Source organism: Pagrus pagrus (assembly GCF_965226575.1).
Source record: "Pagrus pagrus genome assembly, chromosome: 19".
NCBI lineage: Eukaryota > Metazoa > Chordata > Actinopteri > Spariformes > Sparidae > Pagrus > Pagrus pagrus.
Window position 1 is genome coordinate 23,298,426 of NC_140203.1, and position 20,540 is coordinate 23,318,965.

The window sequence follows — 20,540 nt, forward strand, 5'->3', positions numbered from 1 at the left end:
CATATGAGAAAAAAAAACAACAAATACAGAGCTGACATTCAGCAGATCACTGAATGTACAAAAACCTCTTAATTAAATATAATCCAAAACTATTAATTTTATATCTAATCAAAATGATGTGTGATTATACAAATCCTGTCTCATTTTCTGACAGATTAACCACAAATAATCTGATAAAAAGGTTATGAACCTCTCTTAGTGCAGAGTGGCTTGTTTAGATTAGCAGGACGAAGCGGGAGACCACAGACTGAAGTGATGTAATGTAACATAATGAAAACCATCGACAACAATATGTTTGCATCAATTGACGGCCAAGCCAGACTACCTACACGCCTACCATATATATATATATTAATATATATATATATATATATATATATATATCTTGGCTGCTATACCTTGACGCCTTGACTACATTATATATATATATATATATATATATATATATATATAGCTTCCTGTTTTCTTTCAGCATTGACCATGTCATTCTTTAACAGCTGTTTCAAATCAAGAAATTCTCTCATTCTTTGTATCGTGATCTGAAACCCTTTACTACTGCTTACATACTAATGTACACCAAATGACTTAGATGATAACATAATTAACATATTTATTTTAACAATCCAAGTACTTTAAGTGCCCCCCAAAAAGTGACCATTTGAAGACACAGTCACATGACAGAAGGGAACCAGCTCCAGAAGTTTCTACAGATGCGTTGATTCTTCATTTTTTATTGTAATCCAGAGGAATTAATCTTACTGATACTGTAAAAATTCAGAAATTACAACTGCTACTATTAAAATATATTCAAAACTCGTTCACGTAATACATTTTTGGTGCAGTTTCACCGACATTTCTACAAAAGAAAAGAAAAAAATCTGGTATTTTTCAATTCAAATACATCCAAACTGAAACCGACGAGCTGGATGCATGTTGTATTTCTGAGCTGTAGATGCAGAATGCTGGCAGCCGGCCTGTCTGCTGTTTGTGTTTAAGCTTCATGAGTTAAACTGTGGTGACACTTTGACAGGTTTCCTGTTATAATAAGACTCCAAACCAGGTTTCTTCCCTCATCGTTTCCTGTCACAACCGTGTCAGTCTATTACCAGGGTTTTTTTTGTTTGTTTTTAGGGAAAAGATGCTAAGTGTGTGTGTGTGTGTGTGTGTGTATGTATGTGTGTGTGTGGGTCTGCATCTGTGTGTGTGACAGACAGAGCCAGATGAGCAGGCAGATGTTTCCTCTGTCTCCACTCCGACTGTCTGAGAAAGACTGACAACAGCTGGACCAATGCCAGACAAACACACACACACGCGCGCGCACACACACACACACACACACACACACACACACACACACACACACACACACACACACACACACACACACATGCACAAACACACAGGCACGCACGCATACACATATGCAGACAAAGACACAGTCACACTGTTCTACCTCAACACAACTGCACTGAGAGGTTTCTTTGTTGGTTACTTCTCATCTACTCTGTATTAAACTTCACCTCGTTGAACAAAAACAGTTTAGATTCGGTTCAGCTGAGTCCAAACCAACATTGGATCTTCTTCCGGCTGATTCTGTAGAATTTTGTCCCAAAAGTTCTCTTTCACAAACTTTCAGAAGACATTGCTGCTTGTTGAAAAACACTCCTTTAGATTATGAAACTCCTCTTGCACAAACCGTATTTTTGCCCAAGTTGCATTCTGTGTTTGGAGCTTTATCTACACCCCAACCATACAGAATGACAGGAAGTGTTAGGTGCGTGTAAGTTTTGTTTGTTAGACCTACCAAATGGTCAAAGTAACATGCCAAGAAGAAGAAAGCTTAATAAAAGCTGAAAACAACCTGAAGCCAGGACAGATAACAGATAAAGGAGGAGGTATGGATGCTGTGAGGTTAGAGTTGAGCCGTACCATGTTGTTTCCTTGTTCGGTCTCGTTCTTTCCCTGCATGCCCTGGTTGCTTGTTTCCTCTCTGTCTGACCTGAAGGAAAATACAGAAATACAGAGTGAAATGTTTCAATAATCAATAGCTTTATATGGGAAAGTCAACAGCAGTTTTTGTCTTTAACAACTGAGTCATCTTAATTAAACAAAACTCAACTCAACTAGACACTTAAATAGTGTACAGTTAATCGAAGTTAAACTAAACACTTAGTTCTGTTGAGATTGGTACCTGTGGGATTGTTTGAGTATCTTCTGAGTGAAACAGGTGAGTCTCTGCGTCTCTGCCTGGTACCTCTGCAGGTCTTGGGTCAGCAGGTTATGGAGCGCGCTCAGTGCCTCCTCTTGGAACACCAGCCTCTCTGATTGGAGCAAACGCTCGGTGATAGAGGTCTGCAGCTCACGACAAGCACACAGTTGAAACTGGGGAGGAAAATAAAGGACGATGGTTTTATTAATAGGCTTAGTGAAGAAGTATGTACTGTAGTTTGTCGTTGTTTTCTTGGTATTATTATTATCAATTGTAGTAGTAGCTCAGCCACCAGAAAGATGCTTGACATTGATAATATCATCATATTGTAGTGAATCTCTGTAACATCTGCGATATGTATGTGATAGTATATGATGTGAAGTATATGATATACTTTTTCGAGCCACTGTGGTGCCTGTGTGCACGATATGAGTTTCCTGCTGTGGTCACTTACAGTGGACGCCTGAAGGCTGGAGTTTGTCTTCAGTTCTTGATCAGTCTGTTTCTTCCTCTCCTGCAGATCAAAAAGCTCAGTGGTCAGCAGCTGGTGACGGCCTTCAATATGCAAGAGTCTGACAACACACAGATACAAACACTGTTAATTAAGAAAATGCACCTGAACTCCCACCTGAACTCATATAGTTTAAAATCTATATTGCATTTCAGTCATAGTCATAATATCTCATTTTAATATATCAGGGTGTGATTTTCCTATTCATCTTTCTCATGTTGATAGTTGATCCTTATTACTGACAGTTTAACAATAAGTTGCATTACTGACTGGACTATTTGCTTGAAAAGAAATTGAATGTTGATGAACAACACTTAAAAAATGAGGCAAATATGCAGAACAGCCATCCATATTTGTGATAATCACTACAGGGATTATGGATTGTTTTTGTGAAGGAACGACAGTGGAAGCTTTTACCCTTCAGGAGCTGCATTTTTATATATTTAATATATTAGATGTATTAGATACAGCATAAACAACTGAATATGCTTTGATACTTTTTGTAGAAGTTGTTCAGGGATGAATGGTTAGTTGTGGCCTTTGGATTTGAACTATCCCTCAAGGCACTACCCTTTTCTCTGCAGGTCTGGAAAGCAGGTACTTTCCCACATCAAACATCCCTGACTTACCTGCGGGCTCCTGTAACACTCTATAACATGAAACCGTTCCTTCCTTGAACAAACATGGTCATGTTTTCATAGATACACACAGAGCCGGTCAGCTGTTACAGAGCTGGAGATTAATGCTTCCTGTTTGAAATCACCAGCAGCAAAATACTCAAGAAAGTCATGTGACTGCTGTGAGTGTCAACAGCCGAGTCATCATTCTACCATCACTACTGAAAATTAGAGTATAGTATCGTAGTATAGAGTAGTGGCAGTAGTACTGTACATAAGTGTTTGAGTGTAGTAGCAGTAATAATTGTAGTAGTAGCAGTGATAGCTACTGCACTTCTACAGCAGCAGCAGCAGTAGTACTGTAGCTGTTGTAGTACTTGCAGTACTAGCAATAATTATATTATCTATGTTCATTTGTGTAGCAGACTAACCAAGAGTAGTACCAACAGAACAAATAGGGGAAGTAGCAGTAATAGGATATAGGAATAGTGCAGTATCGTAACAGTAGTAGTAAAATAGAAGTACTAATGGCCAATGATAGTGTTAGTACTTGTATGAGTAGTACTACATGTAGAGGTAGTACTACTACTACTGTACTTGTAAAAGTGCTATTAGTGCAGTAGTAGTAGCAATAATTGCAGGTATTATTAAACTCGTGGTATTACTCAGTGTAGCAGTGTGTAGTAGTGGTACTACTACAATAGGAGTAGCAGTAGTTAAAACTACAGTATCAGTACTTGTAGTACAAGCTCTAGTACTAATTATATTTGTAATAGCTGAGGTGTTTAAACACTGTATGCTAGTGTACCTGTACTATTAGTACTGCAGAGTATTAGGCGTAATAATACTAGAGTGCGTAGTAGTAGCGGTGGTAGTAGAAACAGTACAAACCAGCAGCAGCTAGACTAGCAGTAGTAATAGTTGTGGTAGTATTTGTTTAGCTGTATGCTGCTCTTACTTCAAACAGCAGCATAGAAGTAGTACACCTGATACTTGTACTAACAATAGTACAAGTTTTTAGAAAATATAGTGTAGTAGTAAGCAGTAAGAGTTCTAGTGGTAATAGTAGTCATTGTAGTAGCACTACACTATTACTACAGAGGCAGAAATAAGACCAAGGTAAAGTGCTGCAGTCAGACATCAGAGTGTAGGAGGCCCTGTGTCCACTGGGAGGCACTAACCCTCTGTAACGCAGCGTCAGAACAGCAGGTGATGAGAGGCACACAAGTGTTTTGTTTGTGAGGAAGAAGAGGAGGCTCATCTGAGGAAAAGCCTTTGATGAACTAACTGATCGAGTGACATCCACATGTAGAGGAAAGACAAATTAGTGGAAACGACACAAACAACGACACAGAAACACAAAGGCCCTCTGGGAGATATATTAACATTCTGTTAATGAGGTTTTTCAAGGAGCCCGACAGACTCCACTGTGTGCGTTAGAAGAAGTGTTCTGGAGTAAACCTAAAAGATGATCATGATTTCTGATTTACATTCACTTTGTCCTACAGACAGTACACTTGAAACACTGATGAAGAAAATGTCTGAAAAAAAAAAAATATATCAGGTCTTTTAAGTGTTGGCGGTCTTTTATGTTAAATGTCTATTCAAACCCATACATGTTCCAATATGAAATCAATATTTTGATGATCATGACTGACTATGGTCTTTTCTGATGTCTGAAGATTTAGGCTGAGTATCATTTGACAATGTTTCATATCGGTTCCAAAATAATATCTAAGTTTTAACTAATGTTTCACCTAAAAAGAGCACTTCAAAAGCCAGAGGCGAACCAGGCACTCAAAACAGAAACTCTATCAAACAGGGCGAGGAACTTTTAAAAATCCTTTATCATAGTGGCTAAATCATTATCAGACAATCATTAGAAAAGCCAACATACTTTGAACACTAGTTGGAACCTGCTGGCTTGGAAACAAGGAAGGGACTTTCGTTCAGGAGGCTGCTGTTCATGTCGAGTGTGAAACCAGAAGTCCATGGTGAGTTCTTTTTACTCACTACCACAATGAAGCTGCATCACGTTACATTAATAATGTAAGAGACTGAGATAACAGCGTGTTTGTAACGGACGTTACAGAAGTAACGTAGTGATTTGAACCCAAACTGTGATGTTTTCCTAAACCTAACCAACTCATTTTCTTGCCTAAACCACACTGTGCACAGCAAAGGCTCAGTATGTGTGTGGCTGTTGCGCTGCGGCGGTCCTGTTGTTTTGGGAGATGCTGACAATCAACCTATTCAGTTGTTTAGGTATGAGGTTGTGTTTTTAATAGTTATAAAGGCTTTTTAATAGTTCCTCCCTCATTTCACACATTTTGGAGTGCCTGGTTTGCTTCTGGTTTTTGAGGTAGGTTCAATACTAACTGGATTTATGTATTTCACTATAAGAACCAACCAGTGAAACTGTTCCACACTGAACAGTGTTATTCTATTTTATTTTTCTGCCTTTTAGGTGGGATATTTTTTGATTGTTTGTTTTTGTTGACATGTTAACATTTCTTCTTATTCTTCTTCTTTACCATGAAATTAAATAGGATGATTTCCAAAATCAAAATGTCACAATATGCAATTTGTAACCATGTTTTTAATTAAAACTTTAATTATAACATACATATGAAGATCTTTATCATAAACTCATATCATCGTGTTGTGGTTTGGCTGAAATCCAAACGGTATTGAATCATCTCTCAGTCCTGGTGTCAGTCAAGGTTTGAAAGAATGAGACAAGGATGTCAGATTCAAAACAACTATCACAATACACACAGCAGAGTGTTCCGTTACAGGTATAATATCATTTGATCTCAGCCTTGTAATGAAAGCACTATGAATCTTCTTTGTTTGTTATTGTTGTTCAAAATGAAAGTCTTGTGTCCAGATGCCTGGAGCATCTTAATAAATGTTTTTTACAGGAGTTTTATAACAAATAAACCAAGTAAGACCTGTGCATATTCATCCAATGTCCTTGGGGGAATTCTCAGAAAAATATAATTTTTTGCGAATTTTGTGTTATGAGGCTTACTCACATAACACAAGTGGCGTCTGACTACATCTGCAGTATCCTGGCTCTACTCCTGGCTAGCCTGAAGAAAACTTAACCCTGGAAATCAACTCAGAAATCTACCGGCAATGTTTCTGCAACCATCCTTCAGTTCAATGTATAGAAGAAATGAACATCTTGAGCGATATCTCGAGGAGATTTCAAGACTTTGAAGCTTCATGCAAATTAGCTTCTTTGTCACCTGTCAATCAAAATGATCTTAACCAATGAAATGGCTTCATTAAAACACTGTGCGTGTGATGAGCGATGAGGAACATCATCCATCGGTGTGAAAAGACAGTAATTACCAATGGGTATCTGTATATGTGTGTGTGTGTGTGTGTGTGTGTGTGTGTGTGTGTGTGTGTGTGTGTGTTGTTGACAATTTGAAAATTACACACACACATACACACGCACACACGCACTCTCTGCCAGCTGTCAGTGTGTTCTGATTAGGTGCTTACGTATAGAAAAGCGTGAATAGGGCTCCATAATTGCCTGAATGTATGTGACAAACACATTTCACTCCATAATTGCAGGTGAAATGTGTGGGTGTTATTTATTTATTTATTTTTATTTTTCTACGTGTACATGTATCTCACCACTTGCAGCCTGTCACATATGTAATTTTCACTGTTGAGGTTACACAGGATGTATATACAGTGCGTTTATTTATAGCACAAAAACATTTTTGATGAATAGAATCCGCTCCACAAAGTGTTCCTATCACTGACAGAGGTTATGCTATGGACCTGTATGTAAATGAACACCAATGTCTCTTCTTCTACTCTATATTGCTCGTGTTAAAATGTTCTACATTCACATTTGCAATAAAAAAAAGAATGTTTCAAAGCGCAAAGAGAAGTAAGGGTTAAAGTTTCCTGAAATGATCGATAATAAAATAATACTTGTTGGTTGCAGATTTAAGAATGAAAAGATGTTAGTTGTGCTGTTTGAAAAAAGAAGAGTGGAAATGATTAATGTAAAGAAGAGGAGGAGTGAAAAGGGAGGAAAATAAGACAAACATCTTGAAACAAGAAAATGAATAAATTGATGAGAGGAATGCTAAAATGTTTTGACAGGTTGAGGAGGAGGAGAGACAGCTACTGATGAAGGTGGTGAGGTAAAATCCGGTTTTAGTTGTGTTATATTGCATAACGCTGGTGTGTGTTTAACTCAGAAAGTAAGACACAAACAGAAATGAACAAATAAAAAAGAAAGAGAAAGTGAAAGACAGGGAATAAAGAAGAAAAACAAAAGGTAAAAATTTAACTGACAGGAGAAAATGAAAGAGAAACAATAAAAACGGATTAAAAATTAAGCAAGCCAGAGAAAGTGAAAGCGTGAAGGCAACACAAAAAGGAAAAACACAAAAAACGACAAAATAAAGAAGAGAACAGTCGAGAGAGATGACAATCCAGATTTAGCTGCTTACTTAAAACCAAGATTCTTTTTTATACATTTTGACAAAAGAAAAAAACAAAACAACTCAAGGTCCTGTTAACAGCTTCTTTCTGGACCTTTCATCACATTTTACTGTCTCCATTAGCAGATAGACTTTGCTCAGATGTCTCAGCTACATATACCACCTGCTGTAATGTCCCTGAAGTTACATACTTAAAGTGGAAACAGACAACTTTCCCCTCCATCATTGTTGTTGGCGTGGCTGTTGCAAAGACAACTGGATCGCACTCTTTTTCGTCAATGTTGCAACTACCAACCACACAGGACAAAGCGTGAGTTTGTTTGCCCATTTAGTCTCTAATGGAGACGTGAGAGCAGGTGGAAATGCTGCCAGACTGGGAGACTGGTGCCAGGCGGCAGACAAAGTTACATAGTGAAACAAGGTTTATAGGTTTATATTCTATAGCAACTGCAAAGTGTAATCAACATTTACTTCACAACAATAAGTTAAAGCAAAGACACTTGTGTATTTCTAGTTGAGGTCATGTGATGACAACCGAGTGATCTGATAAAGTCAATGAGACGTGGTTGAAAGGCATGGAGAAATTTTCTTTGTTGAAGATTTATGTATTTTTCTGTCAAACTACTGCGTCCATGGTAACTTTGATGCTCGAATGACTTTACTTGTGAATCTCAAATCTTTGTTTGCTGTTGGATCTGTTCCTGCAGTAGTTCAGAATTACAGTGCATTACTCAGATGCAGCAGTTTTTTCAGGCGATCTTACTGATTCCCCTGCATACACTACATGTCAGTTTGATATGTATTAACGATCATCCTCTGTTCCCTGCCCGCTGTGATCCCTGACCCCCGTGTTGTTGGAAATGAAGCTCTTTCTCCGGATAAAATGAGTCCTAAAAACAGGATGAATCCCTGAGGCGTCTGAGCTTTTCCACCTTGTTGATCGATTTCATGGTCGATATCAGAAGATTTTGACGCTCTGAAGGGGAATGAGCAGATTATCCCTTTGGAGAAGTAGAAGAAGATAAAGATGAGAGCTGACAGAGTTCAGCTGGGTGTTCTCCAAGTTGCCAGTCTGCCTGTTAGTCTTGGCAACAAGCTGAGTTCTCCTTGCATAACCCAACTGTTTCCGTCTATCTATGGGAAAATACCAGCAAACAACACATCTAATCCTTCACAATCAGACTGCCACCAATGTGTGCTGCTCAGTCTGTGTTGGTTTGTGCCGCTGTGTGTGTGTGTGTGTGAGCTTTCAGTCCATCATGCTCTGCTGCAGATAATGACGGATGTCTTGTTGTTTTCAACTGGAGCAGGTCAGGACTTCAGGCTTGTTTTGAGACACTCCATTAAACTGCTAAGAGAAACTATCAGCGGCGCTGTCAGTAATGATCAAAACTGAAATATAATAAATTGGGTTTACTTTAGGGTTTTGTATTCTGCGACTGTTCCCACACCTGCATGCACAGGTCAGATCAGCCAAACTGTCCTGATGGATCTCTGCATGCAACGACTCTGACCTTCTGGTCTTTAGACTGGGCCACCCTGCTGCTCTGGATGCTTCCAGTAATAAAAACACAATGTGTATTTATAACATGGTTTCTGAGAAAGCAGGAAGACAAGCATGACCGGAATGTCAGCCATAATGACAGGGAGAGTTTAAATGTTTAGTGTTTCATTTCTGTGTATTGACAGTTAGAAATGAAACACAGCTGAAAGAAACACGTCTTAAGACTCACAAGGAGCTTGTTGACTGAAAGAGGAAATAAAGCTGTGCAGTTTCTGTAATTTTATCTGAAAGTGACTGATTTACATCTTACTGGGGGCAGGAAACAAACATTAGTGGAGTGAGGGTGAAACATGGGTGAGGCTAAGATAGGAAGAGCACATAACAAAGACCACAGGCTGATAGGCTGAGACAGCTGTCAATCTCGACAATGAAAATAATCATTAGTTGCAGCCCTGCATCATTTTTGGATATGCAGGGCTCTTTGGTCAAGAAAGGACACTAAGGGGTACCTACAGCGTAATAGTTTGAAGTGATGGGCCATTCACCAAGTTGCCAGATTTGAATGGTTTCGGAGAGACTATCAAAGTGTATAAATAAAGAAAGAATTTATACTTTAGACTAAGGTAGTCTGTAGTGTCCAAGTTAGCTTCTTTTGTAATGCTTACATAATCTCTTCATCCCACACTCTACCTCGCTTGCTGTGACAAAAGTTTGGTACCAAAGACCATTAAGACTTCACCACTTCACTACTTGGTTGGGATTATGTCCTCACGTCTGACAAACAGCAGCACAGCTCTCAGAGGGAAGCGACTAGTTTGTGTTTGAAGAGTTTAAAAGGCATCATTATCACCCTGACAAAGAAACTGAATGCAGGCAGAGTTTTAAAGAAGTGTTCAAGAAGTTCTTGGCGTGAAAGCAGCTTGATTCCTGCAGCTTGTTAAGGTCCTCTCAGAAAAAACAGAATCGCCTTATCTCTGCTCCAGAGTGGGAGCTATATCCTCTTTTTCCTGCACAAAACCCAACCCTGTCTTGGCACTGACATTACCACATAAGCCTCCCATAATGCCGAGGAAAACCCCAGTAAAATGAAAGGGTGACGTCTTCTTCCAGTAAGCGGATAGGAGCAGTGGGCAGGGCAACGTGATGGGGACCTGTAACACTTTTTTATTAAGAAACTGTAAAGAAAGCATGAAACCTCCTCTCATTAAGCCTTTGATCTGAGTTGTGAAAGAAGCCTATCAGTCTTGGCGATGAGAGCCAGTGTTCCTGAGAAATTAGGAGATTTCCTGGAATATCATCAGAATAATGTGTGCGTGCTGGTGGGTGTGTGTCTGCTGGCACACCTTGAATCCTGAGATGTGTTTTAGCTTGTCTTGTCTGACAGAAGTGAGACCAGTTGAAGTGTTGTTCTGCCAAACGGCTCGTCATGGCAGGAATACAGAGAGCACGGGCGAACAGGGTGAGGCGGCAGCCACCTACTACCATCTGAACACTTACTGTCAACACAGCACAAGTGGTTACAAAATCTGAAATTCACCAGGAACTCGCACTTTCGCACAGTTTGAATAAAAATTCAAACAGAGTTGAGCTTTTCAGACACTTAAACTGTAGAACGACGTCCACGACAAAACTGCAGACAGGAAAACAAAGATGGTCTGTGATGCCACACGCAGGTCTGATGGTGGTCGATACAGATGCAATCATCTGATCCATTGAAATGGTATCAGTGCCAATACTGACATAATGAAGCAGATCAGATTAAATTCATCAGCGTGCATTAAATACCACTTTCTGTTCTGCTCCAGTCTTTTGCTGTGGTGAACAGATCATAATGCATGATTTTCCTGCACATGCTTCAGACTGAATGATGGCCGATATACTGGACCGTCACATTATTGGCCCAATATTGGGAAATGTATAATATTGGGTACTTATTGCTATCAGGGAAATTCTCCAAATTGCTTTAACTGAAAGAGCAGCATTTACAAACTCTGACACGGTATGTGGCTGTTTGCACCTTGAAAGTTGGTTTGCAATTTGCCAATAAACAGTGAAGTGAAGAAGAGGAGAACATGTCATCATCGGTGTGGACATTTTTTACAGTCTAGTTAAAAAAACTATTGCAAGCATGGCCGTAGATCAGTGCTCAATTCAGTTGTTAAATGCAACCAAATAAGGAAATGGGAAAACTAAATCAAGATAATGGATTTGAGCATGGACATGTGGCTGCATGTAATACACACACACACACACACACACACACACACACACACACACACACACACACACACACACAGAGCAATTAATGCATGAAAGAAGAATTCACTTTCGTTTTCTGTCTTTTCCCATATCTCACTGTTTCTCAGCCACATATACAAAACCACACACACACACACACACACACACACACACACACACACACACACACACACACACACAAAGAGGCAGGCAGGCAAGATCCTGTTGTTTTGTCCAACCAAGCAGAACCTGCTGCTGTTATGAGATACAGTGGAACTCCCACATTCGTGTTTCAGCTCTGTGACAAAACCCCACAAACCAACACGGAGCTGCCTCCTACTCGCATGTTCAAACACCATGTAACATGGTCCTCATTCAGAAAGAGGAGGGCCCAGTTTCACAAAGAGGAGGTAAGGACTTTGGCAACATGAAACATCTATCTATTTCTTTCAGGAGTATCGAGATTATTTTTGAAAATAAGAGCCAGGATCATTTTGTGTATCGAGTCTTGTATGGTGTTAATTTTTATCTGTTAGTATTACCCTGCCTGGATTTCCCGCTTTAAGAATCCATATTAATCAACACAGAGAATCAACAGAGAGTCATAATCTAATTCTTATTAACCAAATGCTGACTGTCAGATTTTACGAACAACCTTTTGAGAGTTTATTTCAAAACTACGACCACATTTTGGGGAGAAATTATAATAGGATGACTGACTTTACTAGCTTTTTACATTTTACATTAGGGAGTTTTAAGAAAGTATTATTATCATTATTCTAAAATTATAATAGCATTGTTTGTTATGGGCACCAGGGTGGAGTTAAAAACAAGGAAACTATCGTTCAAACACAACCACTCAGGTTCAGCCCTCAGCAAACACCCACCCTCCTAAAGTGCCCCTTAACAAGGCCATGCAAACGTCCTCAGAGGAAGAGATGCACTACAGAACGAATATTAAAGCTTTCTGTTACTTCGCATACACAGTGGCTTCCTTGTATCGAGCACATAACAGGCCATTGACTCACTGTGTGTGTATGTTGCTGAGCTCCTGCTCTGTCTGTCTCTGCAGCTGCTGGAGGTGAAAGGTCAGCTCCTCACTCAACACTGCAAACCTCCAAAGTCCTCCTCTCCCTGTGTTCTCCTCACACACCAAACCCTGAGCACAAGGAAAATACAGAGGACTTATAGAGGCTTCGTAACACCCTCGGGCAGCCATACAGGAGGCACAAAATAAAGGCTGACTGAGAAGCAAACATTTAATCAACGAGACATGATTGTGTTAATAGCTTCCATGGTAACTTCATCTGCTGTTAACCTGTTTATCCCCCTAACATACAGTAAGTTAGCTTGATAACAGTGTCAGTGTGTTTGCTAAATGAGCCTGCAACAGATGTTTATGTCTCAAACTTACTACGCACACATTACCCTGTTTTAATTATACATGAAACACTTTTGGCAAGAAATGCAACAAACACTCGTCCCATCCACCTCTGCTGCTGTTAGTGAGCAGGCACTTTGTAAATGTGTAAATTGAAATGTATTTATTTTTTAAGAGTAGCATAGACTGCAGGCCTCGGTGTTTCTCTCATGTAGCTTATGTGCTAAATTAGCCTTTTGGCAAGTGGAAATGTATTTCAGCAATGCAAGTGGCATGACTCTATGACTCTATTGTAATAACTTCAGGGATTTCTTAACTTTTTATCTAGCGCCATCGTGTCAAAATTTGGATTATGACTTTATCATGACATCCTCATCACCCTCAGCTGTAATTTAAACTAACATTAGCATGCTATATAATATGTATGTATATGTATACAGTACATATTGTCATTCTGAACAAGTTGCCGTACAGGTAATACTAAATCTGGATATTTTGAAATCTCCAACGAAAGGGACTCTGGACTCTGCAACCAAATCAAATCTCACGATATCTTTTTTTTTTAATCATCAGTAATGTGGATAGAATGACTAAGTGGATGAAGGCGAATCTAAAAACAAGTAGAACAGTCTGCTAAGTTCAGAAAACGCACCCTTTAGATCCAGGATAAGACAACACTTATGCAACATCACACTATAACAATATCCAAAATGTTATAAATGCGTTATACATTCTCATGTCATAATAACAATATAATATCGATATATTGCCCAGCCCTACATAAAGCTACTAGCAAATGATTTAGTATAGCCCTACAGAGCCACTAACAAAGCTGTAGACTCATAGTCTCTAGTCTAGTCTAATCCCTACTCGAGGATATACTGAACACTGAGTTACCATTTCATTACCTTTACTAAGCTACAGGGCAGGATGCTGGAAGCACACACTGGACAGGCTGTACACAGAGAAGAAGTCAAGAAACTGGCATTGGCTCAATTCAGGGAGACAATCTAATAAAGTTGCTGAGATCTGACCACTTTCATTGCTGTAAAATAAGACAGTGCCATATCCTCAGGCTGGATTTAAAGTCATAACTCTGTCTCTGAATGACACACGCAAAGATAAATAGAGAAAAAAAAACGTTGTACTGACAGTAAAAAGACAAAACAGACAAATGATCTATAAGTCATCGTATAATATTTAGTCTGGAGGGTATCTGATACGAGAATGTATCCGTGTCACACTTCAGCTCCAAGAAGTCTGCCGTCTCCGTTTTGTCAGACATAGCAGCATGTTGAGTAAAGACTGATGAATCACCAGGGAGGAGGACAGAGTTGGGGGAGACAGACTTATCCGAGGTAGATCAACAGACAGACAGAGGAGGTGAAGCTGAGAGGAGAAACCAAAAGAGACACTTGAAGACGAGTGAAAATAAAGTTGGAGTAGGTGACTTTGAATTTGCTTGTGAGTCTGAACTCGTCAAGGTGACAGAGTCCTTCAGTGAGCGGCTGTGGGCTGAAAGACAACAGACCGAATGAGTCATTCTGGCACAACATGACGATCACCCTCATCCTCCCCTGCGTCTGTCTGTCTGTCTGTCTGTGGCCATGTGACTCAGTCTGAGAAACAAACTGGCACTATGTTCACCGAGGAGCCAATTCTGATTTGCCTTTCAAACATGATCTTTAGACACTGAAACTTACAAGTGGCTGAATAATATTTGTGTTTACAGACATCATTTTTCACTGTAAGAAACACAGCGATGATAGAGACACGTACTTGGATATAGAGATTTTTTTTAAATAATTTTCTCCCTGAAGGATAAGATTGGTCACGCTGTTGAAAAACGTACCTCTATACTTTAATTTCTTGTCATTTATCATGTAGGATTTGGTGGCAACTAGCTGTGAGGTTGCAGATTGCACCCACGTGAATAACCATCGTCTCACCTTACCCTACAGTAAACACAACAATTCTTAGTTTCAGATGATTATACACAAATAAAAACACAACTTTAAATATCATGTTCTATTTCTGCCAATGGATCCCACTAAATCTTACATACTGGACCTTTATAAACAGGGCTTCAGGAGTGATCAACAAGAGGGAAAGGGAAGGGAGAAGACAGACAGAGACAGATTCCCACGGGCAAAAGTGGAGAGAAAACATTAAGTGAGTTGCATAAAGAGAGCGCCACAAAAATAAATCCCTCTATAGATTGTGAGGAATGCAGTTAAGCAACGTTGAGCAATTAGCCCTGTACCCTCTAGCAAAGATCGACAGTTTAAAAACATTAGGTAAAAAAAAAAAAAACGCAGGCGAGTTTCAGTGTCAGCAAAGACACAAAGACGTTGATGCCTCTGCTGGTGATAAACATCTACAGTTTTTACTGGAGGCGTCATGTTTGAGATTCCAGGGAAGCTGCTTGATTGATTGGATTACAGTGTTCAAGTCCGCCCAACTGTAAAATGTTACTTTTAGGTCAAATTCACAATTAAATGAGAAGAAATGTTTATTGTCCTTTTTTTAGTGACTTGATTTTTCCTATTGTGTTTGGCAATAGGAGTACAAGGTAAGGTTTTAAGAGTTTACACACAGTATATTGTCAATTTTCATGTCATTTACCTGTTGCTCCTCAGTGATGGGGAACTGTAGGCTGTGAACTTTGGCTTCTATCAGCTGCCGTAGTTTGTCCAGCGAAGCAGGGAAGTCCTCTCTGTTTCTCTGGAACTCTGGACACTATAAAGAAAGAGAGAGACTGTTATCATAATTGTATCAACTTTCACCACAGTAACCCTCGTACAGGATATCTGCCTTGTGTTTCCCAACCAGCAGCTTTGGCAGCAGCCAGTGGGAGTTTGATCCTGAATTAGGCAAAACATCTTTTCAAAAATATACTCGATCTCTGCTCTAATGCAGATGTCGAATGTTTTTTCGCATTCTGCCAATTGTTTCTACGTGAGTGTCCGGAAGCCAACGTCAGCTGGAGTTAAGGCAACACCCAACTGGCAGAACATCCTCCTCTGACTCTTTAACAAAAGTTTTCATTGGTGTGGAATGGAGAGAAACAGGAATGATGGGAGGGAGAAGCTGAAGTGGACTGAATCCTGCTCTCCTGACAAAATTAGAGGAGGATGCCCTATAAATACCGGCACACTGCTGTTTCCAGGTATGAGATAGAAAACACATCAGTGGACTGAAGTTTCACAGACAGAGAAATCTGATTGGACCGAAGACAGCCCAAGAAAGTTTAAACCACTAGAATAAGGTTTATCTGTATGGCTGAGTGCAGTGTTGTCATAATATGCTATGTGTTTAACTCTCTTGTATTATAGGTTTCCTGCTTTCTGTTGGGATTAATTGCCTTAATTTGACCAAATAATTTCACACAACATATCTAGTTTCTTTAAAAAAAAGGTATGTAAAAATGGGGGGCAGCAACTTTTAATTTAAATTCAACTGGTGTAAATATAAAATAAATGTTAAAGATTGTAAAATACAGAGAAAGGCATCACATCCTCACATTTGAGGAGCTGGAATCTGAGGGTGTTTGTTGTTTGATTAAAGGGCTTCTACACTAAACTCCATTGGCTGACTATTTCAGGTGGCATTTTCCTCCCTACCACTATACACTATGTGTGTTAGCGTTTTCAAAATCTCTATCTCTACGGCAAAGAACAGAAACCTCTGCGCTAACACATGCAAACTGGAACAAGCTAGCAGCTTTTACATCTCCCTTTGCAGGGATTTAGCCATTTAAATACTCAATTAACTCAAATAAATATTTCAGTACTAATTATAACAACATGTTAATAGATTATGAGACATGAGTTATGTCACTTACAAGACTGAACATAGTTACTTTAACTGAAAGTATGATCAAGTCATTTTTTTGTGCCTAAACCTAACCATATCACAACCGTTTGACAACGCAGTAGCAGTGCAGTTTGGCAGTCAGCTTTATTATTACAGTCTATTGGACATTGTGTACTAGAGGGGTAGGTTGAGTGTAAAATTTAGAACCTTAAGGCCACTGACCAGGCTGTAGCATTTGATGAGTTGGAAGTGAGCACGTGTTGGAAACAATTACCAGATAACATATTTAATTGTTTGCCATTGTTTATTTAGAAAAGCAGTGACTGTTCTGTGTTACAACTTAACAGTTACACCTCACATGAAATGAGCTACTGTCCGCACTAGCAGGCTGTGCAGTTTGACAGCTGACATGTTAGAAGGGTTTTGTCCTAAAAGATACTTTTGTTTCTCCTTGTCACTATGGAAGGTGAGTGACAGCGGTCATGTAAAATGATCATGCTTGCTACTGTTTACTATGATGCATCACCTCACTCTGTGTCATTGTTCAAATATGAAGCAGAATGAGCGGCAGCAAAATGAGGTAGTAAGACAAACGGACAACACCAATGACTGGGCTGACGTCACGAAAAAACACTACAAAACCTCGAAATGTTCAATACTGTATTGACAATAAGGATTACAAATTGTCCGACTACTGAACAGACTCTCAAATGGTAGAAGCTTCCCACCCACCATTGTTTGAAACCCACCACAGAGAGCCATTGTGTGAAGTAGCTAACGCAGGTGGCTCCAATGTATGTTTTTATCTTAAAGGAGCAAATCAATCCTCATACAAAACTACAGATGGACAGCAGGCAATTAATTCCCTTACTTTCCATATGTGTTGATGCATTCACAACATGAGTGGGCTGGGTGTTCATGACACAGTGAGACTGTGTTGTCTGATTAAATGCAATCAAAACAAGTCCATTGTGTTTTAATCCCTCGGAGAAAGATTACATGCATCGACAGAAGCTTGAGGGAGCAGAGAGGAACTTCTAGTTGTTAAGTGATGATGGGAGAAAGAAAAAAGTCTCAATGTACATTATTTAAGTAGAGTGTGACCCAACAAAGTCAGTTCTTTTCAAAAAGTCTCATTATAAAGTAAAATGGTGCCTGATATATGTGGGATGTTATAATTCTCTTCTAGTTACTGTCCAACCCTGTCGACTTTAAATCATGTTCATATACGGCTAATTTGTCTTCCTAATTACATTTCCCAGCAACAAATTGATATAAACTTAATTTCTAGGCGACAGGTTTGTACTGTCAGAATAACATGGCCTAACATGACACGACAATGTCTAAGATTTGAAATGGCATTAAAATTTAAAACAATCGTATACACAATAAATGCTGTTAATTGCATCACTGATTTTCTAATTATCTAAATGTCAGTAACCATGGTAAGAATATTATATAGAGGAAAGCTAACCCTGCTAGGCTGCTAAATTAATCAAATCAAATCATGAGACCTGTAGTTGTTGTTGGACTCACAAAGCAATCGTAGCTCAACCTTGTTAAAATGTTGTGGTGGATGCCAATATGTCTTATAATATGGAAAGTGACCTACACCCCAGGAACATGTTATCCATCTTAGAAAGAGCAATTAAAGAAACACTGAATGAGAGATTAGCCTACATTGGGTTACAAAAGCTGGAGCAGAGGCTAGCCTGGACAAGACGTCCTGACTTTGGCGCCCTATACTTTTGTATTAAAAAGGTCAACTGCAGCTACATGTCTAAGGCCTTTAATGAGAGATGGGTTGATACACGAGTCGTGGAAAAGACCAACACTTGCCAATCCTCCAAATAATTAGCCACTGACATTAAATAATAAAATGCAGCTAGCTACTTAGAAAGCTAAGGTAAAAATGCTCAACTTAAGCTAACACTCTCAGTAGGCTACTGAGGCCTTTGCAAATACCAAATTTAGCTAGGTGTCAATTGGCTACTGAGGCTGTAAAAAGACCAACTTGGCTTCTACACATCCCAAATATTTTGTTATCAAAAAGCCAATTGTAGATAGGTGTCTAAGGTTTTAAATAGCTAGAGCAACACACCTAAATGTTCCAATACCGACTCTTTGAAAAGGCTGACTTTAGCCAGTTCTCTAACAAAGGTTTTGGAAAGATCAACAATAGCTAGATTTTCCCTTACCCCTAAAGACAAGTACATTTACCAAAATATCCCGGCACCAGGACCTTAAAAAAATAACTAGGCTGGCTAAATTTCATCATTAGGGTATAGCTTAAGAGACGACTGTAGGTTAGCACAGTCAATTCTCTCGGTACTGAGGTTTTCAAACAACAAAAATTTGCTCTGACTCTTCAATACTGAAGTCTTGAATGGACCGAGTTGAGCAAACTGTTTCAATACTAACACTTTAAAAGGAACTGCTTAAAGACTAACTTCATCTAAGAGTTCAAATACCTTTTAACTTTCCCAGTTTCGGTAGAAAAACAGCTTCTGAGCTGCAAAATGTTCCTAAAATACTCACTGTTGGATTTGGAGAGAGAGAAGTGTTCATGATGAAAGACAGACTCAAAACTAATTTCCTGACTGAGCTCAGACCACAGGGGGTTGGTGTGTGTGTGTGTGTGTGTGTGTGTGTGTGTGTGTGTGTGTGTGTGTGTGTGTGTGTGTGCGCGTGTGTGTGTGTGCTGGTGGGTGGGCTGCACTTCTGTGTACATGGAGATGACCCTAACTACAACCTCCCCACTGACCAGAATGGACAAGCAGAGGGAGAGAGAGAGAGAGAATGTGAGGTTGTTAGTTAATATCCGGCCAGAGTTTGTCAGGGTTTCTGTGCTTGATTGATCAGTTTACTCAGCCACCCATTTCTGTCTCTCACACACACACACACACACACACACACACACACACACACACACACACACAGAGAGAGAGAGAGAGAGAGAGAGAGAGAAACAAACTAACCACCAAATTAAAGAAAACATATATGCTAACTAAATATGCAGATAAAGAATGTATCTCAATTACACTCACAATCTTGGCAGGTCATGAGCCTGAATTATTTGGAAAAATGATAACATGAAGTGTAAATTTACAGTTAACAGTTAACAGATTCAACTCACTTCCACACAATCCATTGCATCACAGCTACCTCTGTAACTGACCTGTAGACGGTGGTGAGCCCTGACATCTCACAAAATCATGGAAAACAACAATGTTGCTACTGTTTGTGTGAGCAACCATTTGTAATACGTATTTGTATAGAAGTATGGACACGGCACAAACTCTAAATTCATTGGATAAACTAAAACTACATTTATTTAGCCAACATACGGCACATTTATGAAACCATCAACAACTAATTATCCAATATTAGTGCTTCAAAAAGATCTATTACAAGCCCAATACTCAATATAAACAAACTAACATATAACAATATAACTGCAACGGATCTCAGTCAGCAAGTCCAGTCAAGTCAGTGTCAAAATAAAAAAAATAAACCGTGAACCAACCATGAACCTGCGTTGGCTCACAGTCCTCACCCCCCCACCCAAGTCTGATGAGTCCTCATTCCCAATCCAGGGTGTGTCTGGGTGAGGTCTGATGACTGTGGCAGGACGCCAAGTCAGACACACCTTGATAAGCGGGCAGGTATGAGGAGGGCGAAGCCTCCTTGCATGTCTGCAGTGCTCTCCAGCTTTTTGTTGACTTTTTCACGCGCGCATGCACACATGTACACACACACACACACACAAAGATTTTATGTAACAAG

The 20,540-nt window shown here is 39.4% G+C and overlaps 1 protein-coding gene across 1 annotated transcript in view; it reads right to left on the reverse strand.

Moving 5' to 3' along the window:
* The window catches only part of LOC311274872 (uncharacterized protein), a gene marked incomplete at its 5' end in the record, with an annotated part of 38,046 nt that extends 18,724 nt beyond the window's left edge, over window positions 1–19,322 (reverse strand). The window contains 6 exons of the mRNA XM_084382870.1: window positions 1,930–1,999; window positions 2,192–2,382; window positions 2,664–2,781; window positions 12,586–12,716; window positions 15,564–15,677; window positions 19,293–19,322. Of these exons, the coding sequence (XP_084238996.1) occupies window positions 1,930–1,999; window positions 2,192–2,382; window positions 2,664–2,781; window positions 12,586–12,716; window positions 15,564–15,677; window positions 19,293–19,322 (654 nt within the window). The remainder of the gene's footprint in view (window positions 1–1,929; window positions 2,000–2,191; window positions 2,383–2,663; window positions 2,782–12,585; window positions 12,717–15,563; window positions 15,678–19,292) is intronic.
* Window positions 19,323–20,540: the final 1,218 nt, after the last annotated feature.